At 39.5% G+C, this 20363-nt stretch overlaps 1 protein-coding gene across 4 annotated transcripts in view; it reads right to left on the bottom strand.

The window, feature by feature from the left end:
• ZBTB41 (zinc finger and BTB domain containing 41) overlaps positions 1–18942 on the bottom strand; it is a 31658-nt gene extending 12716 nt beyond the window's left edge. The window contains exons 1-5 of one of the 4 annotated variants that reach the window (XM_032695896.1): positions 8940–18942; positions 6868–7068; positions 2530–3733; positions 1151–1358; positions 418–487 (exon numbers count right to left, since the gene is read on the bottom strand). In XM_032695896.1, coding sequence (XP_032551787.1) covers positions 418–487; positions 1151–1358; positions 2530–3652 — 1401 coding nt within the window. In that variant the 5' untranslated portion in view covers positions 3653–3733; positions 6868–7068; positions 8940–18942. Of the gene's footprint in view, positions 1–417; positions 488–1150; positions 1359–2529; positions 3766–4371; positions 4447–6867 lie in introns of those variants that run through there. The other 3 variants (XM_032695894.1, XM_032695898.1, XM_032695897.1) reach the window with 3 other exon arrangements.
• Positions 18943–20363: the final 1421 nt, after the last annotated feature.

Below are 20363 nucleotides of genomic sequence, written 5' to 3'. Positions count from 1 at the left end.
GCATATGTAGCTAAATGAGAAAGTGTTTCGTATTTTCCTCACTACTGACAGAGCCTTCCTAGAACAGTATCCTTTATAGTCAGTGCTTGATGCACATAATTAACAGGAGAGAAACTATTCTGTTTTAAAAGTATTCATAACACTCAATCATTTGCAAACTGATATATCTGAATAGCAGTAATAACTGATCACATTAAAAAATACTGCCTCTAACTATTTTAGAATTCAAATTTATCTACCTGACCAGAGGCTGTATATGCAGATAAAGCCCAGTCCTTAAATCAGCACATAGAAGAAATTTATACCATCATTTGCAAAGCCTTCTGAGATTTCACAGAAACACATATCACATTTTCACTTAAGTTCACAAAACACAGACCCTATATGAAACCAACAAAAGTACTGAAGATTACTTACATCACACTTCCAACCTTCACTCTTTGTCTTCTTGATAGAAAGAAATTCTTGTACATTCTCTGGATGAAACCTAGGAAAAAGACAGAAGCTGAAGGTAGGAAGATCACACAAATACTAAATATCTATTTCTAAACTTCATATATCATGACAGTTTATTACCACACCTGCAGAACAGAATACTGAAACAATTCTATTGCACAATTAACTGGAAAGCAGTGTTTACTATGGACTCCTGTAGAATCTCATATGACTCTTGACAAGACAGTTTCACTTATAATGCCTTATGTATATTTATAAAGACAGAAATAAAAAAACAGTATGTAAATACCTTAAAATTAGGCCTGTCATAAACGAATTATTCACCTAAAAGAATCTGCATGGAAATGGTTTAGCCCCCTATCATCAATCAACAGTAAAGCATTCACATCTAAAACCAAAGAAGATATTTTATTCTGCTTCTAAATTAAAAGCAGTACAGGCAATTATTAAGACTGATGTGTTCTGACTGTGCTAATTAATCTGAAAGATTCTAAAATTTATAATAAAAAACCTACAGCAGAACTCTCACAAAAAACTTAGGGTAGATTAGGTGATAATGCTAATCCCCATGCTCTCTGAAAAGACACATATTAGAAAAAAATGCTTATAAAAACAATGCAGAATATACTGTGTGCATATATACATTTATCTCCACTTTTAAAAAGAAATGTCAGACACATCTGCTCATACTTGCCTCCTCACGTGTTTTGCTAAAGTCTTTTTGCTTGCATGCAGCTTATTGCAGTAGGGACATTTGTGTTCCTTCTTATGAAAGTCGGTATCACTGGAGTGTTTCTTCCTGTGCACTGTCAGGTTGGACTTGGTTGAGTAGCGCTGGTGACATATATCACATTCAAAAGGCTTCTCCCCCGTGTGCACACGGGTATGGCTCTCGTATTTGCCTGTACAACAAAAAAAATCTGTTAGCATGAACTGTAACAGGTACCACCAACCATATACACGTTTGGGGTTTGTTAGTAATCTCTCTCTCAAATGCAGTCAAGCTCTAAGTATCCTCCACAGGCATCTAAGGATTCCTACTGGTTTTCACCAGTAGAAAAACTGTATTTGATCCAAGGTTCTTCCATACACTTCCACCATAGTGTTAAATCTGTGTGAGGGTTACAAGTCACTCTTGTTCAATCCCACAGCACAGTTTGTTCTGAAGTACTGGGAAGTTATACTACTATTCTTCCATTACACTGATGATGAAGTACCTTTGCAAAAAGGGGAACAGCCTTGTGACAAGCTGGTACTTCTAAGGTACTTTCAAATAGCAAAACACTGAATGAATGATACACACCCTTGCACATTACCTGTATTTGGGACCCAACATACTACCATAAAAAAAAATACTACTCTCTCATTTCTTTCACACCATTTGTATTCCCTCTTCTGTTTGCCGGTTTTTTCCTGAGGACAGAATTCTGTCCTACGCTGCAGATCCACCTACCTCAAGTCAAGCAGTAGGCTCTCTGCTTTGTACTAGATTTCATTTTTATCTCTGCAGAACATCCATTTATTCTTTAGCATATCACTATAAATTTATGAGCTTCTGTAGCTCATAAATTTAACATACAATTGTCTACTGTAATACAAGGTTAGAAAGAAATACTCTGCGCATCACTTCTTTTAATGCATGTTCTCATGTAATCTTTGAACACAGAACTAGGATTCTGAGTCATGAAAGTGCAAAGAGAAAAGGACTTCCACTGTGTGCAAAACCAAAACATGCCATTACAAACCTAAACACTCGCAAGCCATTTATTTCTGCACAGTAGCTGTGGTTTTACACCCCTTGCTAACAACCAGAATCCAGACCAGAGTAAGAGAAATAAATGTAGTGTTTGCAGGTTTTTCAAATAATGCACTCAGATCATTTATTGAAACTGTTTAGCACCACAAACAACAACTTAATACACACAGCAAAATCATCAGCACACTGGATCAGTGGGACGATTCAGAAATTCTGATCTTCATTCTCCAGGACCAAGAAAAAGCTCGGTTTATTTCCCACACAAACAGCACCACCATATGGTAAACAGGAACGAGATCAACCTAACTTGCTCTTACCTATTCGATCAAATTTTTTGTCACACTTGGGACACTGCAGTAGTTTTTTGCTACTGCTTTGAATGATGACTGGAGCTAAGCCTTCAGGAATATTCCCCACTGAATCAACTGCCTCAGAACCCTCTTCAGTATCATTCTGTTCCTTTTCACTTTGTTCTTCAAATTCCGAATCTTCAGCTGACATTTCCTCTTCCTGTCCCTCTTCATCCACATTGCACTCACTTTCACTGTCTTCAAATTCACTTCTCTCAGATGTCTCCTTGTCAGAACTGACTTTTTCCAAATTGCTGTCAGAGGCATCAGCACTTTCATTGTCACTGATATCAAATTTAGCTGGACATTTACGGCTTCTCGTAGAGCGTCTATTGGAAAAGTTGGCCTTCTCAACCATTTTTAACCCATGTTTTCTTTCCAGTGAAAGGGATCGGTGGGCTTTAGCCAAATGATTTTCTAAGGACTTCTTATAACAGAAACTTCGACCACAAAAAGTGCACTGATGGCTATTTAACAGTTTACCTGTCAGTTCACTCAGTGTTTCTACTGGTGTAGGTGCATCAGTTACCACGTCAGTCTGTACACTGGAAACACTTTCGTTATTTAGTAACTTCACTGCGTCTATGATATCTAAAAATTTTGCTGCTTCCAGCACTAATGGAATTTCATTTTTATACACAAAAAACTCAGAGGTGTAGAGAAACTCAAGCAAATGCTGAAACACAGAATGAGTTACATGATCTAATGTGACAACATCAGTGCTTGGATTTTTGCTCAAACAAGCATGAAAATAACTACTCCCAACAGCCACAACAACTTTGTGAGCGCTAAATTCTTTTCCTTCTACAATTATGAGTAAATCACAAAATGATGGATGTTTCTGTCTATCATCATTTAAGTATTTCAGTAGATTTTTGTTATATTGCAATGAACTCAGGAGCTTCCTTTGCTCTGGTGACGGTGAAAGTTCTTCGGAAGATTCAATCTGATCTGCAGGAGCTATTTCTGCAGACTTTGAGACAATTTCTTGCGCACAGTCCACTACAAGAATCTGCTCTGAAGTATCTTTCTCATGACCAAGATGAACTTTTTCGTTTAGACTTGCAGCGAGCCGTCTCCTTTTCTTCATTGCAAAAGTGCAGCTTCAAGATCAGGAGCTTCATAGGTGATCACCAAAGAATTCCCGTGAAGACTTGGTTCTGCTCCGCACCTTAAGAAAACATGCAACAGTAATTTCATACTCTGCAAAAGAATTATGATAGAAATTAGCACGTAAGCGTTACTTCCTTATTAATGCTTTCTGTATTTCAGTCTTAGTTTTATCTATCCTGCATAACTTAGGCTTTTGTTAAATCACTAAGATGTATTCTCTTTGCGTCCCAGACCATGGCATAACCCACTCGCAGCCAGCGAGCCAACACTGCCTATTATTAGCTCTAAGGCGGCGGCTGGGGCTGGTTTCGCTCGGCCGCCAGACGCATTTAGCCCCTGCAACGCTCCGGGGCGGGCGTGCACTGTTGTTATTATTACACCGAAGCGCACTCGCTTTCCGCTTAACCCCGACAGGCCAAAGCCGCCCCAGCTGCTCCTCGGGCCGGCCCGAACCCGCCCGGCGCCTGCGGGGCCCTCTGTCCCCGCCGAGTGTCCCCCGCGGCCGCGCTCCCAGCCCGGGGCCGCCGCCTTTGTCCCCGCGCCCAAGGCAGGGCCGGGCAGGGCCGGCCCAAGGCGACGGGCAGCACCGACCGCGGGGGCGCAGAGGGCGCACCGCGCCCGCGGCGCTGAAAATGGCCGCGCCCGCCCCCCCGTCCCGTCCCCCCCGGCGCTACCCCGCGGCCTCTCCTCACGCACCTGCGGGCTCCGGGCTCCCCCCGGGGCCGCTCGGCCGCCCAACGCCGCTGCCCCCGGTCCCGCACCGCTCCCGCCGCTTCCGGGCCCCGCCGCCCGCGTCAGCGGGTCACGGCGGCGCTTCCGAGCCCCGGAGCGGGAACCGCAGCGCGGCTGCGCGGGCGGGGCCGCGGCCGCCTGAGCACCAGGGACGGGCGGCGGGACGGGCAGCGGGCGCAGGGCGGAGAGCACAAGGCCCCGCGCCGAGGTGCGGCCCGGCGGGTAAAAATAGCGTGTGAAAGCCAGCAGCGCTCGCTCAAACAGCCGGCCAGCGCTGGTGACTCGGGATGGCCGAGTACTGCTCCACAGCACTGCTTTGAATTTGCTTTCTGCTTGAGTGTTGTGAAGCACAAGGACTTGCCAAGTTCCCCGTTGTCGTGCTTCCTGTAGCTCATAAATTTAACATACAAGTCAATTGTCTAGTGTAATACAAGCTTAGAAAGAAATACTTTATATCACTTGTTCTAGTACATGTTTCTCATGTAATTTTTGAACACAGAACTAGGATTCTAAGTTACGAACGTGCAAAGAGAAAAGGACTTCCACTGTGTGCAAAACCAAAACATGCCATTACAAACCTAAACACTCACAAGCTATTTATTTCTGCACAGTAGCTGTGGTTTTACACCCCTTGCAAACAACTCCAATCCAGACCAGAGTAAGAGAAATAAATGTAGTGTTTGCAGGTTTTTCAAATAATGCACTCAGATCATTTATTGAAACTCTGTAGCACCACAAATATAACAATTTAATACACATAGAAAAATTAGCAGCACACTGGATCAGTGGGACAATCCAAAAATTCTGATCTTTGCTTTCCATGACCAAGAAAATATTCAATATTACTGTTTTGAATTTGTCTTCTACTTGAGAGTTTTAAAGCACTTCACAGAAGTTCTTGTGAAATTCCCTGTTTTCAAGCTTCCCGGGTGGCAAAAAGAGCAGCCCCAGGAGTGCCCCTGGCTTGGGGAGATCTACTCAGGGTGCAGTTCAACAGCATATGGAAGACACTCAGCCTTCTGTTCTATCTCCATCCTTCCTGAGATAACCAATTACTAGTGACAATGTGACACCGAAAATGGGTTTATTTTCCTGACACCTTTAAAGAAGGATTAAACTTTATTCCACTGCACGTACTCTCTATTTATGACCTGTAAATCGATAGTGGTTGTCACTCAGCATAACAAACACAGCGTGACTTGCAGGTGTTGCATTTTTCCATAAAAATACTGAAAATTCTCAAAGCATTTGTTATGTCCTGAGTGTTGCTGTACTGCCTGCACTCACAACACTGCATTTTCATTAAAGTCTACAATTATTTCACTTCAGGGTTTTTTTTAGTTTGTAATAGTATATTACAAATACAATATATTTTAATATTAAACTATTTCAAATAATATTTTAAGTAGCATCAGTTCTTTCATTTAGTTATTATTCTTAAGGGAAACAACAGCATCAATATAAATAGAACAATCAATATTACTATGGTTTTCTTGCACTGAAGACAAATATATGCTTGTGCTTGCCCAGCTGTAATTTCTGTAGAGTCCTAGTTTAACTGTACATAAACCTAACAATGTTTCTCTATTTAATAAGTTTCTCCATTTTGATTTTGCATGGAAAAAGCAAGTTCTGAGAGCAAGGCACTGTAAATTTAAAGCTGAGCTTTACATTTCACTTTAATCTGAATAGCAGGCTCATAAAGACATCATTAGTGGGTATTGGCTTCCTGGGTCTTACAGTTTCCATAGCAAATAGCATCATTTGGAATGTATAAAACTATGTGCTTCATCAGTTTTCATGAATGAAGTGCATAAGGAAAATGCAGCCTTGATGAGAACTATTTTGCCAGCAAGAGTAACCAAGCTAGGAAAGTGTTCCGTGGAATAGCCCTGAGACTTGCTTAGTTTCTTCTGTGTTGTTGGGGGGCATGGGGAGGAGGTTTTGTTTGGTTTTGGTTTGGTTTTTTTTTTCTTTAGATAACAACCTGATTCTTTTCCTTTATTTGTTGCTGATATTATTTACCCTGTGTTGAGTCCAATGTGGTTTCTTGGCAGTCTACAAAGCATCTATGTCTACTTGCCAAATTGCACAAGTTCAGCAGGCATTTTGGCTTAGCACAAGCCTAGGTAACACTTTTTTTTCTTTCGATGTTTTATGATACATGAAGGACTTAGTTCAAAGAAAAGTCATACAGTGCTAAGTGATCCATTACCATGCCTGGCATTGCTGCAATAATTATACTCTGGAAATAAAATGTCCTTGAACCCTCAGGTCATTATGGTTCTTTCAGCATTAAGTCTTTTACAGTTAAAGTGGTGCAGGCAAAATGCAACTATATTAATCCTTTTTGTTCCTATGCTTATTACTAAATTTTCTTAGAATATCCCACATAAATTAAAAAGCTGACTTTTATGTTAACTAGAGACAGCATCAGTCAAAGAATAAGCACTTGCTCACCTCTGTGAGACTGTACAGAATTTGCAAATGCAGCTGCGTAGATTTGTCCAAGAAAACAACATATTTATCAAATAAATAGTCTTGAATTGTTGGAAATTAAGAAGTAGCTTTGTGCGAGAGGGTTTGGTGTTGGAGGAGACAGTTTCATCTTGAAATACTTGTTCTACAGCTCAAAATCTTCAACCCTGAGATATAGTGAAACTAGACAGATATTTTAATCAAAAGACAGATAGGAAATCAACTATGAAGTTAAGCATTTAGCTGCCAACCAAACAGAAATAAAATTACATAAAAATACCATGCAGGTTTTAAGACATGATTGAGTAATTTCAGTTTATTCCCAATATATCCTTTAACAGATGATCACTGTAAGTATCCAGTTGTAAATCTAGTAGCACAAACAATCACATCCTCTTCCAGACACCTTTACTTTGGCCACGACATTTTTGCTAAGGTAAATGTCTCTCTAGGAATTTTGTAGCTAATTTGCCATGGATTCACACTGCTGAAACATGACCCATTCTGTCATTCTTCCTTTTTGCATCCCAGATGTGTCAGTGATGGGTGGGACCTAGGGAGGAACCCACAAAGCCTATACTTCCTCCAGTCTGAGATTTTTCTGTATTTTACTGCCAATCACCACATACACACAAATGTTTCAAATTAGGCTGTGAAGTGAAAGGGTTATAAGACTGTCTAGAGACTCCAACAAGTTTTCTAGCCAACAGTGCTGAATAAAGTCCATTGCTGGAACCATTGCCAAGAAATTCTTTCACATAGGCCATGAAAAGACCACCCAGGTCTCTTAGTTCAGGACTCTCTGGGGCACTAATCAGCTGGAGGCTGGTTGTACTATTGTGGATGTTTGACATGTGAGTCATGTTGATCAGGCTTCTCCCGTTGTCTCTCCCTCTAAAGTGCAGCAAGTGAAATATGGAGAGAAGGAGGTCAGATCCACTCTGACTGTATCAGCCTGCCTCACTCCACCTGGGAAGTTTAGTGCAAGGAAGGGTGGACACTGTGCCTCTGCTTGGGTTTTGTTCTCTGGAGTGTTCGGTAGGCAGACATGGGTTGAATAACAATGATCTTGGCCATTCCCATCTCTTTCTGGGGGATTAATGCAGTGTGGAAGTTGCAGAGAGCTGTATGGTCACAGACTCCACAGAGCAAATTTCCTCCTGGGATGCTAATCCAGTGCAGCCCTGAGGTAAAATTAGCAGGGGCTAGGAACAAGACACTTAGTGCTGTCACAATGCTGCAGATGTGCTAAGTCTGTTAAGTGTGAACTCAGTCCTAGGCTAGCTCTACAAGTAGATTCATAGGTGCACTGCGTTGCTTTCACACTTTGAAAAATATATCCACTGGGGAAATCCTTGGGTAGAGAGAAATTGCCCATGTACTTTCCTGCCATCCGTGCCTGCTCCACACAATCCACTAGTGCCTGGCAATCCAGGGGAAAGGAGGGAGAGGAAAGCTGAACAAAAGAGAATAACATTGGAGGAAATATCTGTCTGCCCTCTACTGATGTAAGTCTTAAGCAGTGTAACAAAATTATTGTAAATTAAAGCTATACTCCCTGCCTGAAGCTGTGTAAAGAATAAACAAGGACTTAGCACATTTTTTGTTGTTGTTTTGAGTGATCCTTTCAACAGAGTACATTAAACCTTTTGCAATAATACACCACTAGCATCAAGAGGTGTTTTCCTTTAAGCAAGGCAAGAATTAGGGAGAAATGTAATATCTTTTATTAGTTCAGATGGTGTGTGTCACTACTGGAAATAAAAACAGTGCCCCAGCTTTGGGCACATGATCTTGAGAAGGCTTCATGTGTCCAAAATCATCTTTATTTTTCCAGCCATATCAGCTGGTTAGGAAAAGGTACTCCCTATTGTCTCTCCCAATAAATCCTGCCTTGTTTATGGCCTTAAAACCACCATGACTGCAACAATATTATCACATTTTCAGTAAAACAAGCAAAACCAGACTTTCCTGTACATATACAATACTGGTTCCCAAAAAGGTACCATGGAAATGTATAGCGTAAAGAGCTTGAAAGGATTTCTCTGTTTTACATTGCTGCGTTTCCATTGCACTGTGCAACAAGAGACCTGTAAAGCTGCCGGAGCACCCTGTGTGCTGAGACCCTGTTACGAGACAACAAGAATTCCAGTAATGGAGGATAGCAGAGAGCTGATGTCACTGTCACTTTTTTCAGTCAACCAGAAACCAATTATCCCTGGCTGACAGGCCCAATTAAATCATTGGGCAGAGGGAAATGCCAGCTATCCTCCACTAGAGTTAGGTAATTGGGGCTTTATTACAGTCAGACCTGGTGCTGTCTGTTGGGCCACAGAATACGAGTAAGAGCCATTCTAGTCTCTCTCTCTCTTGCTCTCTCCATCCTTTCCACAAACATTAATCTATTTTTAATCTCTAAGAAAAGTAGTTACATTTTACATAAGAAATAATAATCTTTTAATATATATTCTCTGTCATATTATGAACCTGAAGATCCTTCTATCTCTTCAAGTTTATAGATAATGTGAAGTTAGGAGTTCTGCCTAGAAGGCCTCAGGTGATGGCTGTGTAATGATTTATACTTAAGGTCCCACGTTTTTTATCTAGTACTCTTGCAAGGATATAGAAAGTTTTCAGCTCATACTACTTTGAAACTTAAGAGCATGCTTGACATAGTATTAGGCTGATGTACTGAGGGGTTGCCTAATTCACTGTATGGATTGTTTGGAGCTGAAGAAATGAGGCACTAAGATGTCAAAGTCCATTCTTGTTCAGGTTAGCACTTAGTTGTGGCCCACCAAGGTCTTAAGAAAAACACTGCTTGCAATGACACAAGGAAGAGGTCCTGAACTAACTAGTTCATTTTAACTACCAAGTTTAAATGCTTCTTTAATATTATAAGCAGTGCAGCTATGTTAACACCAAATTCCAGATGAGCTAAATGCCCTGTATCTGTTATCCAGCCTAGCTAATTTAGAGTACAGCACAGTGCAACCAGACTATTTATGCCTGGACATAAACAGCTTCTTGAAATCCATATGAAACAAAACTGTGTTCCCAGGGAAAACCAGCTCCTATGTCTTCCCACAATGCAGTTCTGTCACATACCTGTCCATCCTATTGACCTGCAATTCCTTTGCCAGGTCAGAAAAGACCTCTGCTGTGCTTGCAGCATCTCTGTTCATGCTACCGGAGCCAATTTACATCTGTTTGTGCTGGATGAGGTGAATGCCACTTCATTTGAGCTACACAGTCAAGCACTTGCAGAACACTTCCATTGCCCAGTAGAACACAGAATTTGGTGCACAGGTTAAGCTACAACTATATACATGTAGAAACGTGTGTGTACAAGGTGCTCAGTGATTTGTATTTAAGAGTAAAAAACCCATTTGCTATTGAAGACTTTTCAGAAATAGGGTATAATGCATAGAAGTTTCTGAATGGGATAAAAAATTAGAAGGCTGACAATGGTAATTTCTTGGAAGGCTAGCACATGAAGCTGATAAATTACCAGCAGCTTTTAAGCTTTTGTGTCTTTGGATAACACCTGCTATGTAATTTTAAGGACAGCTAGAAACAGCCCTATAGGCTAATCAGCTCAGTGTTTATCAAGACTTCCCAGAGCTCTTCTCCTTCCCTTTGTGATGAACCTGGACATGGTTACAGTTGTCAGGCAATCAAAATCCATCTCTCTGCTAGAGAGGCACGGTGCTTCGAGGTGTAGGAGGAGCTTAAGATGCTATTCTGCATTCTCCTGAATCACTATCCGTGTAATTTGTAGATGCTATTCGTTTTGAATTATAAAGATATGTATAATCTACAATACATTTTCCACCAAAGACACACAGCTGCAGAAATTTAAGGATGTTTTAGGGTTAGATGAGTATTTTAACTGCCATTGTTTATTTGTCTGAGCTAAATTTACATATTCTATGATGCATTACCTGTTTACTCACAGTCAGGATGAAAGGCTGCAGTTACGAAGCTTATGTCTTGTGTAACTCCACTCACTGTAAGAAACAATCATTACATAATGAAAGCATTACATCTGTTTCTGAACAATCATTATAGTGTAAGTGAGAATTTCAGGACCCTCTTTTATTTATGTGACTTTCAATATCTGCTTTCTTAATTACATTTGAATTATTTAATTACAACATTTTCCTAAGAAAATATAATTAGATTCTGATATCAAGAGGCAGACTGTAAGTAAATTAATTAGGCTTTGAGGCCACTATTAAAAACCTGGAGCAAGACAAATTTACTTCCAGTCAAAAAAGCAGTAGTTAGAATGTGCACTGTGCAAGCACACAGCACAAAGAAAAATGTTTTAACTAAAAAAAAAAGGGAATGCAGAATTAATTCTGCTTTGTTAGCAATCCAATACACATAAACACCCAGACTGTACAAGAAGCTTGTATGAGAAATTGCTACAGAAAAGTTGTTTTTAAAGAACAGTCATTCCAAAGAAAGTATAACACCACGGAATAATCCTGTGACAATCACCTTGTAACAATGACCTTCCTAAATGAAAAATGAACCAAACCAACTTGCTGCCTGGGGTGTCACCGGAGGTAAACCCATTTCAGTTAATTTTGGAACACTGTGGTTGGTTGTATATCTCTTTTGGTGTAGCTGGTTGTTATTCCAAGATTAATGTTATTTCATCTAGAAAGAAACATGCATTTCCAATAAAAACAGCTGAGGGGGAGAACCAGTTCTTAATTTTCCTTTATTAGGCTAAATTGATAGAGTAGTGTAACCCTTCAAAAGGCTAGGTTGCTTTCCTTCTGGAGGAGATATGATTGCTCATATCCTTTTCTATAGTTGAATTTTATGCCACCCATCTGTTTGCTAACAGTGGAGCAGCTTTGCCAACCTCAGCCACAACAGCCTGGGTGCTTTGAGACCTGTTGGGTTCAGTGGTGAAAGGGCTGACAGAAACTTGGGTGTCTTTATGTGCTAAAGATTTGCTATTGCTTTTCCTCTTCTGAGTGTTTTTTAAATTCTGCTTATACTAGTGCATTTTATTTGAATCAAGATAGGGAGAAGAGACTTCAAAGTAAATCTGGGAGTGAGAATGCTTTCCTCTCCTCTGAAAATATTTTCCTTTTCCTGAACCAAACCACAGATTGGAATCTTTAATATTTGTTTATTACCTTAAAAATGTGTGATATTGGATTAGCTTAAAGGTTTGGTTGAAGGAATCTTAATTTTGTGTTTCAAACTTTTGAAAACACTTTAAAATTATTTTATCTTTACAAAGGAAAAAAAATAGCAAGAAGGTTATACCTTTTAAAATTGCCAGAACTTTTTTTATCAGCAATTTTCAAAGAAAAGATGGTTAAACCCCCCCACAACAAAACATACACACACACACACAAAACAAATTACAAACCCCTATCCTCTTTCTTCTGAAAGGCTCCAAAAATTTCTGGCCAGCTCCACTTCAAAGACTAGGTGGTTAAGGGAGACCACCATCCAGCTTTTAATTTCTGCCCAGTTTTTGGAAAATATCTCTCACATTTACAGTGGCATACGGTACAAAAGAATTGTGCTCACTTTTTCTCATGAAAAATGTGAATGGAGAAATTTGTTTCCTATTATGCATAGAGAACATATCAAATTTGCACTGGTATTGTTTGGCCATTTTTTTCTTCCTATCTTGAATTACAAGTATAACATCTATTTTCAGAATCAGCGTGGCTTCTGACACGTAGAGGGATATGATCCTAAAGAAATGCCAGGCTGTTAGAGGGTCACAGTGAGTGACCACAAATAGTGCAGTCTGCTAGACTAGTTATTTCCATAGCTTATAATGTAGAAAAGAGCAAATACAGTATGTTCTACATTCCCAGCCTTTGGAAAATTAATTTCATTTCTTGAACAATTAGCTGATTGTGATTGCCATGTCATAACAAAATTTGGCATAATTCATGTAGGTTATTCGTTCCTATCTTATTTAAATACGGTGTTTTACAAGGACATGTTATATTAATCTACTTCATCAAGTTGATACTGAAGCCTGACTTTGCTGCTGCAGGAGTAGAGGGGGTCAAGGTTAACATGGCTCATGTTTATCCATTCTTCAGTAGTCAGATGCTGCCAGAGACTATTTAATTCACTCCAATTAATCTTATTTATTTAAAAAGAGTTAGCTGTAAAAAGAGTTAACTCTGTCTTTAGACTACAGTCCATTTAGCAACTTACAGGGCTACAGTTTTGAAAGACCTCAGCATTTGCTATTCTTCAGACATGTGAGTTATCCCTATAGGTTTAGCTGAGGACTAAAAGTTTTTCAAAAGTCCTGTGGAGTGTCACACCAGTGCTTAACATCCTCAATTCTGAGTGCAGCTGAAAGCTAAGAGGAAACCTTACCCTGCCAGGATGAGGAGCTGCTGCAACACGTACAGGACATGCTGCTGTGAGAACTCCTTGTTTCCTACTGTGAACACATCTTTTTTAAACAACTTGCTTATAGCCAAGGTACTGAAGTTGCAGTTTCTGACAGCAAAATGGTATTTCTCTGATAGTGGTAATTACATTAGAAGTGCTAGCTTAGAAATTCCTGTATTCCAGAAACTCAGAGTCTCAGATTTAGAAGTCTCAGTCCCACAAAACTATATTTGGTGAATGTTGGTGCTAAAGTCAAATCTGGGTGCTAAGGCAAGACCTCTCAGTAGCTGCCTGTGCACAAAAATCATAATCACCCAGGCTTCCACTGTATTGGAAGAAGTTACTACAAAAATGCCATATATTACCCAAAAAAAGAAAAAAAAAGGTGAAGAAGTCTTGATACCCAGGAAAATGGAAAGCACTGTGTGAAATTCAGCATATGCAAAGATCTCAGCCTGCCCACACACAAAAATTAAGATGCAGTTCAGCAACAAACTACCTGGTGATTTAAGGGGTTCTCTGGATCCTGGCAGAATCTAAGTCAGTTACAGTAGTAACATCTGCTCTTTCCCCCTCTTGCATCCAACATGATGCTTAGTGATCAAATTGTGCCACCTCCATCCAGGGAGCGTTTTCCTTTCACTGGCAGGGAAACATGGTGACATCACATACATCATCATCACTGAGGTCAGTATCACCACTCCTGATTAAAATAGCTGTGAGATAATCTGAATCAACACAAGTGTGGAAGCCAGAATATTTCATTTTACCTTGTGAACAATATAATTCAAACTGACAAACTTTCAGGATTTAGTTTGTAACAAAACTGCAGCCTTTGAAAAATGCATTGGCATTAAGATGAATGCTGTCTTAACCAATACTTGGTAGAAACTTGAAATCCCTTTGGGGCACTTACTGTTACTTATTGTTCCTATAATATTATCTAATACTTTAACACAGAGGCCAAGATTCCCAAGAGGAATTTAGTGCTTGCCAGGACCCAGACTGAGACACTTCAAGGAAATTTTGCTTTGCACTTTCTGGAAGTCTGAACATCCTTCAACTGAAAACCTGCAAATCAAAGAGCTCCAAATCATCAGAGACTTTTCAAAACCTTGTGACAAACAGTCAATATACAATGACTGACTATAGAAAAACAAAAAAAAACCTGAGGGATATTAGTGATCATGAAAAATTAAGAAGTTTCTGTATTTGTCTGTTACAAATATTACTTTTTGAGGATTACTGTGGTTTGCATTTCCATTGCAAATTTCACTGCCTCAAAATGATTTGTCACTGCAAGCACAGAAAAGTAAAAGCAGGGAAATAAATTGTTTCTTGGCCCTCAGCCCAATGCTTGTCCTGTGAAACCAAGTGGGTTGTCAGGTTTCTCTATTTGTGAAGACCAAAATTCAAACAACAGTTTCAGGAGCGTCTCCTCCTTCCCAGCCTCTCCATATGACTGTAATTAGCATCCTGCCTTGTCCCTAGGACAATTACAGTATTTACCAGAAGTAAAACGTTTACATATAAAGTGTGTGTTAAAATCAAGCATATTTGGTTACTAATCCTGCCTTTCTGACCCTTTCTCCTCCTCTACACTGTTGCCTGATGGAATTGTCTGAATTCCTTGTGAAATCACTTAGTATTGATTGTTGCTTGACTATACAACTATCTCCTCTGCAATAGATGGGTTTTTCAATTTAATGAATGTTTAGGTCCTTCTGGTTTGTGGTATCTCACTTCAAAGGAAATTAAAAAGCAGAATTAGAAGAGGATCTGTAAGAATGTTAACATGTCTACTCTTCTGAAGTGAAAAGCATAGAGGGAAAAATAAATGCACAGCCCATTTAGATTTAATATATCAGTGCTTTTTTAAAAACACTATTTGCCTCATTTTCTCAAGCAGTCTTATAACCTTGACACTCACAGGAAGCTTATTGGTACAGACAGAAACTTCCTGATTATCCGGTTCATTAGCAGCAAGGTACAGAATACTAATTGCCAATTTTCATCTGCATTGACAAGGTCTGACCTAGCATTCATCTGACAGCGGAATTGCTTCCCTGGTGATGCTTCCTGCTTCCCTGCTTCCTGATCCCTGCTTCCCAGCCACACAAAATGCAACAAAAATATGTTATTTCACAAAAATTAATCGAAGATTAAAATAAGTGAATCACATGCTGTTGAGTTCTGCAGGTCCCAGGGGAATCCTGTCATACCTTACACAGCCACTTTGTTTTGTCTTCCTAAGTGTAAAACACTCAGGAGAGACTTCATATGAAAACACAACAAAGCAACTTAAACCCCTTGCCAGAAATGCAATAATTTGAACAGCATGCACCTTAACTAGTTCCTGACCATGAGCAAGTATGAAGTACTTCAAGCAAACACTGCTTGAAGTGAGTGTAGTTGAAAATACACTTGGCAGTCAAGGCTGGTTATTGCTCCCACCATTTCTATCACATCCAAAATTATATATATCTGAGTGAATTAACTTGACAATCTTTGGCTAAATTTATATTTTAGGTTAGCAGGTAGAAACCCCTACTTAGTAGGAAAGTGACTACGCAGAGAAGAAAAAAAGTAGTCATAATTTCAAAAAATGTATTACATTTAGGGAAGCAATATACTTGGCAGATCCTGCAAAATAATTTTACATTTTCAGATAAAGCCCTTCAGTTTTATTAAAAAATTTATAATCTGAAAATGGGCAGAACTGGAAGCTTGTGTTCTGCTGGGTCTTCTGGAGGAGAATGTTCTGTTTTGAGGTGCTGCTCAGGCTGAGGAGGAAATAAAAAGAGAAAAGCAAGAGCTCAAAGGGAAAACCCCAAATATTTACACACCCTAGTAAGAAGTAAAAAGAGGCTCAAAAGAAGTAATATTTGTAGACTAACATAAGAAGTTAAATATAGTCACAAAATATTTATCTGTGGAAAAGTATGGGCCAAGGGAACTTCCAACTGTGTCTTGCCCAGTGCTCCTGTGGACGGTGAACTTGTTGTGGGAAATCAATGCACAGAGTTGTCCTTGCTGCAAGAGGCCTAGTTAAAATGCCAATAGATCTATAGCAGTTTTGAATATGAGATAACTTCCTGTTACAGCACAACTCTCTATCCACAAGACCTTATAGCCATCCCTTAAACACTTTGGTTTATCTATTATATTGGTTTGTCCATTTGTAATCACCTAAAGTGCTACAAGCTAAAGATAAAAAAAGTTACCTATTTTATGAAAAGGGTACAAGTACCATAAACAGGGAGATGATCTGGATGATCTGGTCAGGTCCATTGTTCTAGAACCCATCATCCTGAGTTTTAAGTAAATACTTCAGAAGGTATTTTAATGCCTGAACCATGATATCAGACCAGAGTGACTTCATGCTCTAATGGTCCAGAGTTTTCCATGAATGAAGCTCTCCCAGTGGAGATCCCCAGAGAAATTCAGAATCTCAATTTCATCTGTGATGAAATTCAGCAAGAACTTAAGAGAAGATGCACACAAGAAGCACCATTGAATGCTAGTAAGAAAATCAAAGATCCTTGATAAAAACAAGAACCATTTTATAAAAAGGCTTTCTGCATTAGGTATTCAAAACTGGGGAACGAGCTAATATAGGCTAGAGCTTATGCAGGAAATCTAATGCTGTTCAGAGGATCACAGGATCATATGGTGGGAAGGGACCACCTGCTCAGAGCAGGTCTAGTTTGAGCAGGTTGCAAAGGACCCTTGTCCAGCTGAGTGTTGCATATCCCAAACCTCTCTAGGCAATGTTATCTTTAGCTCAGTCCCTCTTCCACTCTTCCATGAAATCACCCACCTGTTCCCGAGTAATTACCAGTGCTTTGCTTCCAGTGAACAAAAAGATTCAATAAAATCTTCAGGTTAGTCATCATAAGGCATTTTGTAAACTTACATCTTCCACTTGTGAGGGAATTTTGCACTTTATATGAATTATTTAACTATTCTAATTTCTGTTCATTTTGTAGTTTAGATTAAGACTACCAGAACATTTTACAGACTGGAAAAGAAGTACCAATTACTGAAGAAAATCACCTATAAATATATTTGACCTAGAAGGCACAGGATGGTGTCAATAAAAATTGCACTTTAAATTGGAACAATATTGAACAATCAGAAAACAACATGCTTAGCAGTGAGAGGCAGAAGATACACAATTAATTAGTACTGCTGTCATCTGAAAATTGAAAACGGTGCTTATGTCAGGAAACAAAGGATGTTAGATAATGAAACTTGTAGGACAGAGTTGAGTAAAATATTTCAGAAGAGATGACACTGACTAGTACAGTCTGATACTACACCACTCGTAATTATTGCAGAGAAGCAAACAGAACCAAAAAGGCACCACTAAGTGAAAGCAAATGGCAGCACAAACCCTTTTTCCCTGAGAAAATGGCACAGCCTTTGACTTTTATGACTTCAGAATCTCTTCAAAGCTAAGCTGTACTGAGAAAGCATGGGAATTAGATTTAGATGTTATGTTTCACTGTGTACAAATGATATTAATGCAGAAATTCAAACCTTATCCTGTAGGCAACTTCAAGGAATCAGTGATAAATTAATCTAGTTTATTCCCCATTCAATTCTGGGATATGAATGGCTCTTGAAGAAGAAGAAACAGTTGAAAAAAGGCATTGAAAAATGCAGAGTTAAGTTTCAAAGAGGTTGAAAAAGCAGCTCTTTTGGTTATCCTGAAAGCAAATTACAATATAATAGCTTTCAAAAGACCTATGATGTGTTCATACACTTGCTGTATCTTTTATAATTACCAGAGTTACATGGCAGGTTATTTAATTCCAATGTCAACACGTGTTAACACATGACAGATAAGTTCTCAGACCAGTGGCATAACTTCATGTCTCAGAACTGCTAAGTTTGCTTAGAGTACAGATTTTACATATACTTGTAACATTTTCAGAAAAATATCCAGATTTAATAGATGTGACTGTTTCATTGCAGTACTTACCATACATTCCTCAGAATTGAAAGCTTCATATTTGCTTAAATTTTGTGTCTTTCTGAATATTCAAAGGATTTGTTTTTTTGAATTGATATGAATCTGTAGGTCTTCAGATCAAATATATTCTACCAACTGTTGGATGTATGCCTTCTTCCTTAAACTTCTAGATTAGTACACTAATGTTTCTCTAGTAAAGGTGAAATTAATTTAATCAGCAGTTGTAACCACAATAAGATGACATAACAAATTCCTGTTAATGGAGACTATTTCAATAAAAACAGTTTTATAATTGTTCAAAATTATATCAGAAAATGTTGTTGTTCTAAGTAAGTTATATAATGGCAAATTTGAATACTAATGCACTTAAAGCAGGCAATCAGCACTGACTCAACTGCATAATTTAGCCCAACAGAAGAATTCCCAGATGACAGAGTAGTATTTTCATGCTCACATTGGAATGCTTATGTATTTTACTAGATAATTTCAAACAGAAACTAAATAGACAGTTGACAGGGAGAGGGAAATATCCAAACAACTATAAATGTAAATAGAAAACAAAAGGTATTACGAAAAGTGGAAGAGCTGAAAACTACAATTCACCATTTAATTATATTTAACTTTATAGTTATCTAAGTAATTTCCACCAGGAATACTTCTCATCATAATGTTCCTAGCCTATGAAATTTGGCCAGGAAATTCAGCCTGGATTGCCATTAGAGAGACCAGCGCTGGTGGGTGCAGCAAGGAGGCTCAGGGAAGTGGGAGTGTGGAGGCTTCCTGGGAAGCAGAAGTGGTAGAGCTGCTGGAGCCAGGAGAAGGGGAAGAGGAGTCTGGAAAGATGTGCCACAAAGCCAGCAGTGGATGAGTGCAGCTGCACAGGAATGAGACGGGAAAGAAGGAAGAACCTTGCAGCAGGAGAAATTTTAAAATTATTCAGTTCACTGAGCTGAATGAGTGGACATAAAAGTACCTACCAATTATAAACAGCTTTCATGAATTCATGTTGATATCAACAGTCTGCTCCCTGCTCACCTGAGGCCCTCAGCATATGCTTGACTTTCAGTCTGCTCAGTTCAGTTAAGTGTACATGTAAAGTTAAACTCATTATCAAAGGCTTCCTGAACTGGGGGTTATGATTTCGCTGAAGTGGATAGGATGAAAGACAATATCAATGTATTGAGTGTTATCTATTTTACAGTAGCATAACATAGCAATGGCCAAGCAGATTTTTCAGGCTGTTCCTGGGCTTGAGAATGCCTGGTTTCTTCACTGAGCCGAGGGCAAATGACAAGAGACAGGAAGACTGGTAGAGGTGAAGGTGGTAGAAAGAGTAGTTTCACTGCCAAATGGGCAGATCATCTCTGTCTTGGCCTCAGAGCTGGAATAGTGCTACAGCAGTCACTGCTGTGGTACAGCTTACCCATAGTGAACATACAAACTGGGTTTGAGAGGTCCCAGAAGGCCGGCATTTGTACTGGATCATCGACTGACTACGGCTGCTGGGGCTGTTGCTGTCCTCCCTCACTTTCGCTTCTGCTAGAGCAGGCTGAGGCTTTAATACCTGTGAACAAAGTTGTGATCAATGGATGAGGCATTGGACACAGAGACAACTTTGGGCAGAAAAAGGGTGAGAAGGCACCGCGCTGCACTGCCATGGCAGCTGGGGAAGGCTCCCCCGAGTATAGGCAGACTGGTGACACTTGCACCAGTCACAGTTGTTTAAGGCCAGTTCTGGCTAAAAACAAACATCCATCCCCTGCTCTCCTCTCCTTCTCTTATCAATCCTGCTATGTCACCTCCTGATTCTGTAAGTGACTGGTTCCTCCATGAGCAGTTCAAGATTAAAATACAACCTGATGATGCTCAGAGGTCCTGTGCCAGCTCCCAGTTATTGTGCTTTTTAGTGAATCCAGTGTAAACAACAACAACAAAACCAGAAAATACTATGGAAGAGAACAGGCTAACACCTAACTACTAAAAAGACTGCGAATGGGGATGTTTCATCTTTTCACTTCATATGCTAATGATGTGAGAACCAGAAAAAACTCAGAAAGCAGAGTGTTTGTTAGCTGACTGTGCAAGAAAGCGTCAAGTGTTTGCA

Source organism: Chiroxiphia lanceolata, chromosome 9, assembly GCF_009829145.1.
Source record: "Chiroxiphia lanceolata isolate bChiLan1 chromosome 9, bChiLan1.pri, whole genome shotgun sequence".
NCBI classification, from domain to species: Eukaryota; Metazoa; Chordata; class Aves; order Passeriformes; family Pipridae; genus Chiroxiphia; species Chiroxiphia lanceolata.
This window is presented reverse-complemented; position numbering and strand designations above follow the sequence as displayed.